The sequence below is a fragment of the Bidens hawaiensis genome, unplaced genomic scaffold (assembly GCF_021521415.1).
Source record: "Bidens hawaiensis isolate Kalapana, Puna unplaced genomic scaffold, B.hawaiensis_p1.1 tig00014893_1, whole genome shotgun sequence".
NCBI lineage: Eukaryota > Viridiplantae > Streptophyta > Magnoliopsida > Asterales > Asteraceae > Bidens > Bidens hawaiensis.
Window position 1 is genome coordinate 124,013 of NW_027492315.1, and position 13,601 is coordinate 137,613.

The following is a 13,601-nucleotide window of genomic DNA, read 5'->3' on the forward strand; positions in this document are numbered from 1 at the left end:
TATGCTTAGGAATCTTAGGTTAATCTTCCATTTATCGAGGCCCTCCAGCATACGCCGAAATATGCCAAGTTTTTGAAAGATCTTCTTAAACGAAAGGAAAGTCTGGAGAAGCTTTCGACCGTTCCACTGAACGGAGAGTGTTCTGCGGTGGCTCTTAATAAGGTACCGGGAAAGTTACCCGATCCTGGTGTTTTCACTGTTCCATGTTTGTTCGGTAGGGATACCTCGTGCCAAGCATTAGCGGACCTAGAAGCTAGCGTAAATTTAATGCCTATTCATTGATTGAGAAGCTAGGCCTAGGAGAACTCACCCCCACTAGTATGTCGTTGTCTTTAGCTGAGCGCTCGGTGAAGTACCCTAGGGGGATCATAGAAAACTTGCTCGTTAAAGTCGATAATTTAGTTTTTCCTGTAGATTTTGTGGTTTTAGATATAGAGGCCGATGAGAGAGTTCCTATTATTTTGGGTCGTCCATTCTTGCGTACTGCTAGGGCACTTATCGATGTTTTTAAAGGTAAGATCACTCTTAGAGCCAGCGACAATAGTGTCACTTATGTTAATAGATCCATGAGACACCCGAGTGGTCAAGATGGTCTCATTGATCCATGTCATCCCATTTATTCGATTGAGTCTTTTATTTTGGGCATGGATCCACGTCTTGATCACTTCCGTTTTGTCAAAGATAGTTTGGAGGATAAGAGAGAGGTTGCATATTCTCGAGTGATGATGGAGTACGATATAGAGAGAGGTTGTGGCAAGCGGAACTTTGCGGAGATTGGAGGAGTTTGAGAAAAGAGAAATAAGATTGATGGATGATCGTTTCGTGATGTAGCATCTTTGAGGGCCATGGAGTTATACCTAGGTGGAGGAAGCTCCACTCGGACAACAAGTAGATCACATAACATGGTGTCTTGAGTGAAAACTCGGACAACCCAGTTTTGGGCCCACGAAACCTGCGACCCCCAGCCGTTTGTGACGATTTCAGAGCTCAAAAGGAGATCTTTTGGAGGTTTTGGAGGCTTGGAATCATACGGTGACGTGCTTATCATTCAACAACGAAGACCACGGGTTTTATCATCTTTAATCTTTCGTTTATCTTGTTTCTCACCATGAATTCTTGCATGATTGTTTTGTTAAAATTTTAGATGCTAGGTTAAATTTTATGAACTACCTAGGCATATGATGAACCTATTTTGACGTTGTGATTTGACTTGGGATTATTTATCGTTATTGTTTTATGATTTAGTAAAAGTTTTAATAATATGAAATTGATGCATATGGATACTTAGGATTGTTTGATGAGTTTTATTCCATAGTTTCCTTGCTTATTGTTTGTCAAATGATAGGTTGCTATTAGGTCATCTACTTTGTGTTTTTGACAATTTATGATTGATATGCATTAAGATCATATGAATAATATTATCAAATAAACCTAAGTGTGCTGCTAACCTAAATAGCTGTAAGGTGCTAGATTGTTGATAGGTCTTTGTTATTTAATCTTGCTAGATTTAGTTCTTCGTAAGGAGTCCGTCTAGGTTTGATTATTTAATATTATCTATTGAATCAATTAAATATATTAAACAGCCTTTGATTTTCGCGCCATAAGGTAGGATATCGTATAAAGGAACTAAGTCATAATTAATTAGGTGATCGTAAGGAAACTTTATATTTAATACTGGTGTGCGTTAAAACTTAATGGAAACCCATAGTGTCTTCTTGAGAAGGGTCGGGGGTCATGTTCAGGTTTTCTTTTAAGTGTCTATTTTACGATCCCAGTCCATAACTAAATATTTTCCCGGCTAGTTAACAATTGAAATTTGGGGGATTCTAGCCTAGGTAATTTTACATTATCATCTGATTTAATCAACAAACCTGTGCTTTCGTCTAATTTACTTGTTTTCTTAAATCAGTTTTTAATAATAGTTTTAAATTAGTATTTTACTTAAAAACCCCCCCTTAAACAAATATAAATAAATACGTCGTGTCTGTAGTTGAGTCTAATTAGCTAATAAACGTAATTTAAAGAGTCTCGTAGGTTCGATATCCGGAATTACTTAGCTTTACTAGAGTCAATCGGTTCACTTGCCGGTTAGTAGTTTAGTCGATTTTTAGAGAGTCTAGAGTATTACTTAGTGTCTAGATTAGCGTAATTTAGTTAATAATTACTAGACTACTTTTAGCACATCATTCGTGCAACAAAACTTTGTGCTCTTAGGCATCTTTTACCTAAATATATAACTATTTATCTAAGCTTGTATATAAGGTGGATATAGCGTGGCGCCACCACTTGTTATTTACTTTCATAAAATAGAGTGGTGTGCTAATTTTAAGTGCATTTAATTCTCACCACCTCAGGATAGTCAAATTAGGGTAAAACTCCCTATGCCTTATCGAATTTTCAGCTTCTCTATTGTAACAACTCGGGTTTTCCACATACCACTTAATCTAAGACCCGACTCGTTTTATGATTCGGGAAGTTTTAACCTTGAAAAGTATCACGTTTATCGAAGAATTTTTATAAAAAATATATTTATATAATATATTTATTTAATATATAAATAACTTTGAAAAAAATATACATATTTAACCCAAAATACAAAGTTTAATCTTTATTGTTTCCACCTCAAAGCTCAAGGGACCAAAGTGCAATTTCTGCATATTAGGTTCATAACCCATTTACCCAAATCCGTAACCTATGACCCGTATACCCAAATCCGACCCATTTAGATTACTTGAAACACAATTGTCGTTCCAAATTAAGAATCGAATCATGTTTGCGATCTTTCTTGCCAATATCGGCCTAAACAACATCAATAATTTGGAAATAAGATCCAAATTGATGTATATTGATATAATTATGAAACCGCCTTAACCTAAGAATCGGTTATATAAGCTAACGTTGATTATAACTCAATTGATTCTTTCTGCACCTGCCTTATGATCCGACGAAACAAAACCTTAATCTTAATTACATTATTTTTGGCCATAAACCCCTTCACGATTCCTATTCTCGCCGTCGTGAAGGGTGAGCCGTTCACCCTGATTTCATCATCAACTGAGGTAATTAAAATATGTATTATGATCGCCTATCTGCGATAAACATAAGCCCCAACGTTAATTCAATGAACAATGAACAGATCGATCAATTTCATATCCTAGGGTTCTTAATCAGAGTTGGGTTTTTTTCTGGTTCTGTGTATAAATGACTGTTTAGAAGTTATATCCAACTGACACACCAGCACAGACGGCTGGTGTGTGTGTGTTTAAAGCTTTTGTGCCGGCCATGACGCAGGTTCGAGTCTGGCCAGCTCTATTTTTTTGTTTTGGTATTCTTTTATTTGGATTGTTTTAAATGTTTTTAAATACTTATAGTGTATTATAATTAATATTTAATATTAAATAAACAATATTATTTAAACCGATCATAAAGTTAAACGTTTCGTGTCAATTTGTCTCGAAACAAGTTTTCGTGTAAATATATATATATATATATATACACACATTTGTATATTTCAACCAATATTATTTTATTAAAACCCGACACTAATATTGATATCTCGTTGTAAAAACGTCTTTATAAATTCGCTCGTATTTATATAAATATATATCTATATATATATATATGTATATATGTACGTATTATTTTCAATAAACATGTTAAAACGTATTAAAGGTGTTAATTATATTTTTACCATCGAAATTCGTTAAGGATTCTAAAATTTAAATTTTATAATAATTATATATCTAAACATTTATTATTATATTAGGTCTTATAATTAAATAATAATAATAATCCGTAGAGATCAATCGTTCAATCCATAATATACTAAACATAATTGTAACTCAAATCACATCGAATCCTAAAGTCATCATATGTGTTATATCATCTATAATTCACTCATCATATTATTTAATTAGGATCCTTGTCGGTAATTCTCGAGGAATGTGATTCTCGTTCTTGTGGCATTCCATTTGGCTTAATCGATCAGGTGAGTTTGATCATTCCCCTTTTTATACACTGTTTTCTAACGTTTTGGGGACATATGCGTACTTACTCAGATTTTCTATTCTATATATATACTCAAAAATCGCAAATATTATCATTGTGTGAATATCAGTTGAATGCTATTTGCTATCTGATACATGTTTAATTGTTTACTTGATAACGTTTCGGAGAGGTCCAACATATCCCCTTGTAGAGGGTTCTCATTAGTATGATCATACGACCGTCTTAGTAACCGGAGCCTGATTCGCTTGGCAAAGGTAAAACGACAACTTTAGTCATTGTAATCAATGCCCGATTCGCTTGGCAACGATTTCATTGGCACACACGATTTGGTTATATGCATGATTGTTATGATTCGATTGATTATTATCACATGGTTGGTTTGCGCATTTATCATTTATCAACTATATATATATATATATATATATGCTATTATTTAATGTTGTGTCAAATTGGTAATCATCTCACTCAACATATTTGTTGATAAAAACTCCATTTTCTACGCATATGCAGGTTGCCTGAAGATTGAAGTTGGAAACGTAGACAAGACCTTAGGATATAATCAAGATAATCATTATATGAACTCATATTTGTGTATTTAAATTGTTTTGTATATTTGGATAATGTGTGTAATAGTTTAATTAGATATTGTCATTTATATTTATGATAGTATTTTCGAGCTGTGAGTAATCGGATTATACCCCGGCATTTCCGCCTTAGGTTGGGGTGTGACATCTATCTCCCCTCAAGATGAGAACCCACAAGGTTTATGATTAATAATAATAATAATAATAATAATAATAATAAAGGAAACCTTTCAAAGTTAGTTGGGCCTACCGACACATCCCAAATTTAGTGCGTTATCTTTATTTAATCTCATATATAATAGTAGTTTTAAAAGATCAACTCTAAGTAATAATATCATCTTCCATTATTCGCAAAAGAATTTTCGGGACATTTTTCAATTTTTTTTATTTTTTATTTATTTTATTTCTAAAAGTTTTCGTTTTTTATTATATATATATTTTTGCCTAAAAACACCTGTTTCTCAACCTCACACTTAAATTTCACATTATCCTCAATGGAAGACAGGAAAAAGACAAAAATAAAGCAGATATAAAATAAAATAAAACAAAGCATAAAGAAAATGGAACAGACTCCCTTGGTAATATTGCAGTGATCTTCGTATGTCATGTTCCGATAATGCAACCATATAGCATTTCATTCGCGGTCGCAGCTTCCGGGTGCCTTCTACAAATAGATAAGCTCAAAATGCCCCTGTAGGAATGGAGATTGTGTACGAATGAGAGTATCCAAACCTGCACACTAAAGTAGACATCAAACAGACTCTAAAACATAAAACTGACTCAAAATACAATAATAAAGGAAAACAAATAAAAATTATACAAACTCTACACTCGGTTATTTCTCAAGGCCTATCCCTGTCAAGCAATCAAAGTAGGGATGTGGAGGAGAAATACATCTTCCTCGACCGAATCAACCGGCCCACCGATATAATGCTTTAACCTATGGCCATTCACCTTCCACGCACTCCCGTCGGAATGGAGATTGAGTACGAATGAGAGTACCCAAACCTGCACACTAAAGAAGACATCAAACAGACTCTAAAGCATAAAACTGACTCAAAATACAAAAATAAATGAAAACAAATAAAAATTATACAAAATCTACACTCGGGTATTTCTCGAGGCCTATCCATATCAAGCAATCAAAGTAGGGATGTCGAGGAGAAATACATCTTCCTCGACCGAATCAACTGGCCCACCAATATAATTCTTTAGACTATGGCCGTTCACCTCTCCACTCATAATCAACAAGCTCCACTACACCGTGTGGGAATGCTACCTTCACCATATAAGGACCTACCCATCTCCATCTAAGTTTACCTAGAAATAACTTTAGACAGGAATTATAAACCAACACCCGATCCCCACACTTGAACTCTTTAAATCTTCTCAACTTCCGATCGTGCAATTCATTCGTACGCTCTTTATAACTCCAAGATCTCGCATACGCCTCATCTCTCAGCTCTTCCACCTCATGAATTTGGAGATACCGTTTTTTCGTAGCTTGGGTCAGGTCAAGATTAACTAATCTCAAAGCCCAATAGGCTCTATGCTCAAACTCAACTAGCAAATGACACGCTTTCCCGTAAACCATCCTAAAGGGTGTGGTCCCAATAGGCGATTTAAACGCTGCAGGAAAGCCCGAAGTGCGCCATCCAACTTGTCGAACCAGTCCTTTCGGTTCTTGCCAAGAGTTTTCTCCAAGATTTTCTTAGCACCATGGTTTGCGTTCTCCACTTGCCTGCTTATCTGTGGGTGATAGGCGGTAGACAACCGATGGGTGACCCTATGTCATGGCAACGCCTTCTCCATCTGGCCATTGCAAAAATGCGTGACCCTATCACTAATCAAGGCCTTGGGAGTACCAAACCAACAAAATAATATCTTTAAGAATCCCACTACAATTCGAGCGTCGTTAGTGAGCAAGGCTTGAGCCTCAACCCACTTGGAAACGTATTCGATAGCCATGATATGTATCGGTTCCCTCGAGAAGAAGGGAAAGGAACCATGAAATCGATGCCCCAAACGTCGAAAACCTTAAAAACCTGAATAGGGTTTTGGGGCATCTCATTACTGGATGAGATGTTACCAGTGCGTTGACGTGCGTCACACTTTCTGACAAACTTGTGTGAGTCTTTGAAAATCGACGGCCAATAAAAACCGGAATCTAGAATTTTCCTAGCACTAGAAGACGGACCATGGTGGCATCCAGTTCAACCCTCATGACAATGCCTAAGAATCTCATGGCCCTCTTCCCTACTGACACACCTCCTCAACACTCGATTGACGCCTACACGAAACAAATACGTGCATCCCATATGTAGCGGCTGGTCTACATAAAATTTTCTCCTCTTCTGATAACGCATGCCCTTGACCACCACTCCTTTAGCCCGATAATTAGCGATGTCGGAGAACCATGGAAGACCCACCTCCGGCACTAGTGGAATATTGTGCTCCGATGATGGAGATGGTGGTGCTCAGTGATGGATCTACTTTATTGATTCAATCCAGTTTTGTATCTTTTATTTGATCTAGAATCATACCCAGTTTGTACTTCATCAAATATGTGTTTTATGATGATGATGATAATGGTTTGGAATTGAGAATAGGAAACCCTAAATGGAAATTAGGGAATATGAAGTGTTGAAGGTGGTATAATATATTTCGTATTCTGTAATAATACCAAAGATCAACCTAGTTCACATGGTAGTCTTCGTGTTTGTTAAACAAGCGGTTTGAGATTTGAATCCCAGCCTCTCCATTATTTTGAAAGATTATTTTTAATCCAAATTAAAGACTTAGGGGTAAAATGGTCATTTCACACTTTCTTAAACGATCAACGCATGGTCAACTGAAGGTAGGAGTTAACCTGTGCTTGCCCAGAATCGATGGTGGCACAGAACACGCAAATTGAGAATCAGACTTATAGAGTGCCCCCATCCAGCACAAGGGCACACATCCTAATTTTCTCATAAATTATAAACTCGATAAATTAATAAATTGTCCCGTCTTAACTTGGGACCAGTGCAAAAATTGGATCCGAATCGATAAAATGATAACTCTTTTGAAATTCCAGTGTATATATATTGGTCCGAAGAAAACTATAAATTAATAGTTACTAAACTATTCAAAATTATATGATTGTTTGGTAAAAAATAAATCTATAGTTACTTGTTTTTTGTTGAACTTCAAATCTATGTTGAGTTCATCTTCAATCTCCTCATTACACTTAGGAGTTGAGCATTATCTTCTCCTGTTGCAATATAAAGTTGTGAAGGGTTGTTGCCACTTGCAATGCTTGTTTCCGAGTGAGTACCAGTTCCAAAGCTATTGAATCATCCTCAACTTCTCATCGACCGGATTTTGAATGATATCCGCCACAATTTCTTCAATACTTTGAGCTGGTTCCAAAGCTATTACTCATCCACTTTGTAATCCTAATTTATTGATATAATTATATCTTGCTAAATTTATAAAATATCTCAGTTCCAGCATTATTAATTTATAGAGGTTTTACTGTAGTTCACTAAATTTTTATATTTATATTTTCACTTTTGTAACATTAACTATTAAGAAAAGTTTAGAAATTTCAACATTCATTTTGACAAAATAACGAGTATACTTGATATTTGACAGGTAATTACTTGATATAACCTCAATTGGTATTGGATTTGATATGTGATATGATGTGATATTTGAGCCAAAACAAGGTACACCTCAGTACGTATTTACCGATTACGCAAATAAACGCCTTTTGCGTAACAAACGAACGATTAATCGAACGGGTCGGGTTATGACCCAGATATCTCGGGGGGCCATCTATAAGTGATATACGATCTATACAAGCTAAAATATTAGAAATATGGTCTTAGTTTGATAGCAAACAAGTTAAACGAAAACATGCTCGTTTACTACCCGCTATAGATTTAAACGCGAAAGATAGTTACAAACCAAGCATTGTATCATCCGTTAAGCCGAAAAAGACTTACTAAACACTTACTTGAAATGTTTTAAGTAATCTGTGAAAATATTTTTTATTTTTACAAACATATAGTATGTTTTTATAATTTTACACAAAACTAGCCGAAAAACACACGTTTTCTCGCTGTTTAACGCACCCGATAAGTTTTTCGCGCCAAAAACCGAACCCGAACTAAATTTGGACTGGTCTTTTCGTATTTGGGCTTGAGAAATCAGAAACTTGGGCCAAAATGGGCACAAAATGGGCCCATGGAGTTTCGGCCGCAGCCGCCACCCCACCCCCCTTTATTTTCTTTTCACATATAAACTAGATTTGAGATATTTTTACACATATTTTCGAACACAACTTCTGGAACTCTTCTTCTACAGCAAAAACCAGCAAGAAACTAGGTAAAAACTTTATGATTAATCGATTTCTGATTCGTTTAAACTCGTTTAAAAACATATAAACATGTCTTGATTGTTAAAAATCATAGTTAACCATGTAAAACTCTCAAAAATCATTCAAAAACATACTTTGATGTTTAACCTAGTTTCAAATCAGAAACATGAATTTTTTTGGCCATAAACACGGATTAAAGGGTTGAAACGGCGTTTTTACGGTTCAAAAGTTCGTTTTTGTGCACTAGCCGAAACCCTAAGTTAAGGGCTGTTATGTTGATAAAAATTTCTTGTTTTGTGACATAGGACTTGTATCTAGCTTTCATAGAAGCACAAGAACCTGAAAACTTGATTAGAAAGTCGGAAACAAGCCAAACCCGCTAAGGTAATGCCGAAACACTCGCTTACGGGCTATTTAGGTTAAGGTTGTGATGTGCATATTATTAGGCCTTGAAATTTTTCAGGGACATCAGGGACCATGTCAATGAGTCCCTTTTCAAATTTGGAAATTTTCGACCATCCGAGAATATTTGGCGAATTTATTACCGAATTGGGACGTTTATTTGGGAAAATAGCTAAAATACTTCAAAAATTATGAAATTTTTCTGGAAACTCATATTTGATGTATTTTGATCACATATGAATTTTGGGATCATTTGGAGAAGTTTAAAGGTGTTTTTCTTATATGCGTTCGTGTGAATTTTTATAGCCGAATTTGGGCCGAAAAGAATATTGCACGAGGTTTTTACATTCTGGAATTGATACAGGTTGATTTGGGACATGATTTGAGCATTTAGGAATTTTTGGAAATTTTTTGGTGTAAACGGACGATTTTCAGGCGAAATATAGCTGACAAAATGAATTTTTATAAATTAATAAATCAGTAAATAATTCCAAAAAGATTTTTATTAAAATCTACGTATTTTAATTGATAAGTGGCTAAATTTTCATAATTTAATGATTAACGGTTAATTAATTATGCTAATTTGAATATTAAACAAATTCAGTTTTTATAAAAATCGACAAGTTTGCGACTAGCGAACCTGGACAATCCGGGTGGACTGTGCGCGTTTCTTCTTAAATCAAACTGAATAAACGGAAACGGGCCCCGTGGCTAATCCAGGACCCCAGTATGTGATCCTTCTTTACAATTTAATCATTTTATTAACCAATACATTTACCCAAGCTTATTTTCCCATAACTATTTTCGGAACGTGTAAACGAACGACTTGGCCCAGCTGGGAAAATGGGAATCTGAGCCAAGTCTAGTTCAAAGTATTAGACATTGAACAACATCACAACCTAAACCTATTGCCACTTTTTGGGCGTTCAAGCTACACCCAGATTAGTAATACAGCCCAATTTAGTATTAAGATTATAATAATATTATTATAATATTGATTATAGGAACTACTGATAGCGGACCGAATAAACCACGAGCTGATACAGTACTGATTATCTACTAAACCGTGAGTTTCATGACCCCACTCTTTAAATAGTTTTACAAACTTTTGGGGTGAAAGCATGTTTGATTACATATACATACCTGAAACATGTATTGATGTGAATTATCTAAGTGCTAACACACGAAAGTCCCCACGATCACAGTGATTAATTTCGAGCCGGTGGCTTGTGAATAGTACTATTGGTTTGACAAACCCAAACGGAATCGGCCTGGTTGTCGTGTCACATAGCGCCGTTTGCACATGACCATATTTATACAAACAGGCTATGTAGTGTTAGACATAGCTACCAGGGCATGTTGTGGGCGGAAAGGGGCCACAGTGGTTGATTGAGCGTGGGAAATGGATGCACGCAGCACATACAGTCAAGGCTTCACTGTAGCTTAGCATAATTACATCATTTACATACATACATACTTATTTCATGATTACAAGTGTTAACTTGTGAATACTCATTACTGTTTTCTTGAAACTCGTGAAACTCACCAACTCTAGTAGTTGACCCGTTTTAAACTGCTTTTCAGGTGTACCTAAATTGGAATGATTTGGTGATCTATTACTTACCTGAGATGTGTGGTTGATGTTATGTGAATAGAGGCAAGGGTGTTAGTAGTAAGAACATATAGTTAACGAACCAGTTTTGTTTGTATCACCTAGACTGTAAAACAATGATAGAACAATGAAATGTAATAAATTGTAAATTAGTTTGTAATGTTTCTTTATAAACAATGTGTTGATACCAGAGGTGTCTGTTACATTCCCGTTTTACGCTTCCGCATTGTGCTAGTCGGGGTGTGACAGAAGTTGGTATCAGAGCCATTGGTTATAAAGGATTAGGTTATCCCTTAGGGTACCTAAAATATAACCGTAGGCTCGATTAACTCTGGGAAATATTTAAATAATAAATTAATATATTATACTGATGGATGTCGGGATGAACTTGTAGGGCAAGTGAGTTATTGTGGTCCGAAACATAATAACAGACTTGCTTCTACGAGGGAATTCGGGGAGAAGTCGTGGAACGTGTGGTTAGGTAAAAGTGGCAACATAAGTGTATAAAAGGTAATGTGAAAATATATATATATATGTAACACTCATACGTGCTTAATTGGAACAAGGTGTATGAATACGTGTACGTACGATACTGTTAATGACGGTGAATTTTACTATGAATATTATATTCATTTATATTCAATATTGATTTAAATAATAATAATAATTAAAATTTTAATAAAACTAATATTATATTCTAATATAATTAATATTAAATTTGGTTTAATTAATTAATCTCCTCGACAATAGTTAGCGATAGCAATAGATATTATTCTTATAACTAACCTTTGTGCAGAGTCATGTCAAGGAATAACGACTACGTACCAGAAGAAGAACCGGTAATCTCTGTTGAGGAAGATCCCGAGGAAGAATCAGAGGAGGATTCAAATGAGGAGGATCTAGGGGAGGAATCAGAGGAGGACCCAGAAGAGGAACCGGAAGAGGAGGAGGAAGAGGAGGAGGAAGAGGTGGAAGAAGAAGTTATTTGTAGAGAACTACCTAGGAATGTGCCTGATCTGTCCGGCTACAGATGTGACAGTTATCCACCCAGGTCACCACGCAGGGATCAAAACGAAGTTAACAGTCAGTATCATTCACCTGTTAGAGTAGCTCGATCACCCACTCCACCTATACACCTATCACCGACGACTTCAGCTACTGCGCGAGTCCGACAGACTGCTCGTATTCGGGTAACCCCGATTGACCCTACCTCGATTCCATTCAGATCTAACCACGACCGGGGAGGACCTTCAAGCCCTAGGGTAGATACTTCATCTTCCCGTTCATTGAGTATACCTACCCCTCGCCATGACCTCCCAAACGCAGGAAACAACTCTTGGATGGCTGTCCTGACTGACCGTGTGATAGACCACTCGATAGCCATAGCTAACATTAACCAGGAGAGGAGGGACGTGACCCAGTACTTATCGACGTTACATCAGATAGTACTGAACTTGCAGCAGTCAGATGCCAACCACCGTTGGTGTTTGGATAGGGTGACAGTTCGACTGTGGAACTGTTACTGTATGATCACGGTGTTGTTGTTTGTATGTTTGTGGTTAGTCTATCGTTTGTACGAATAGATGCAGGATGTTACAGATATGTGTACGTGATCTTTTGATACTCCATATATGTATATAGTAGTATGTTATGTTATCATGTGGCACAATTTTGTACATTATTACAAGCACTGACCCATATAGGGTTAAGTCTAACAGTCACTTAGTGACAGATTTTGATATATACATGCAAGCACTGGCCTTTATCAGGCTAAGTCTATGTACCTTTTGATATCAATGTACGGAACAATTTGTGAAATGTCAGTATGTTATCTGGTTTACCTGTACAACATTTATTGTGATTATTATTACACAATGCCGTAGACTGGAATTAGCACTAATTGGCTTATATTTGTTTATCATTATAGAATGGCCCAAAGAAAGCAAATCCTATGACTGAGGCAGAAATAGCCGAGATGATTGCTCTGCAAATGCAGGCAGTAATCCCACTTATTGTAACACAAGTAACTGCTGGTGTTAATGCCAATATACAAACAAACCAGCAACAAATCAATAATGCTCCCCCAACCAACACTGAAACAGTTACAAATAATCCCCCACCTAAAAAGAATGCCCCTACCAATGCAAATAATCCCTCACCTGATGCAAATAATGTCAACAACAATAATCCCCCACCGAACCCAAACAATAACAATAACAACCCTAATCCCCCTCGAAGAGAATATTTGATCAAAAACTTTATGGCCTGTAAACCGATCGAATTCAAGGGCACTGAAGGGCCAAACGGGTTAATCAAGTGGATCGAGAAAACTGAATCTGTTCTCAATATCAGCAATTGTCCACCCGAAAACATTGTCAAGTATGTTGCTTCTACTTTTACGGATCATGCTTTGATGTGGTGGAACACTATAGTTCAGATAAAAGGGCTGGATACGGTTAACCGTATGACTTGGGCGGAACTCAAAACATTAATGCTAGATCATTTTTGTCCAAAGAACGAAATACAAAGGTTAGAACACGAACTTTGGAGTTTGGAAATGAAAGGAGCGGATCATTTGGGACACAGTACCATGGTTAGTAACTCCTGAACATAAACGAGTTGAATGTTATAT

The 13,601-nt window shown here is 36.2% G+C and overlaps 1 protein-coding gene across 1 annotated transcript; it reads right to left on the reverse strand.

Annotated features, from left to right (window-relative positions):
- Positions 1–5,808: 5,808 nt before the first annotated feature.
- LOC143547912 (uncharacterized) lies at positions 5,809–6,186 on the reverse strand. Its single transcript, XM_077039211.1, has one exon. It carries the CDS (start codon positions 6,184–6,186, stop codon positions 5,809–5,811), a length of 378 nt encoding a protein of 125 aa, XP_076895326.1.
- Between the last annotated feature and the right edge of the window lie 7,415 nt (positions 6,187–13,601).

Excerpts from the sequence above, each read along its gene's own strand:
- LOC143547912 (XM_077039211.1), bottom strand. The coding sequence starts at position 6,186 with ATGGTTTACGGGAAAGCGTGTCATTTGCTAGTTGAGTTTGAGCATAGA.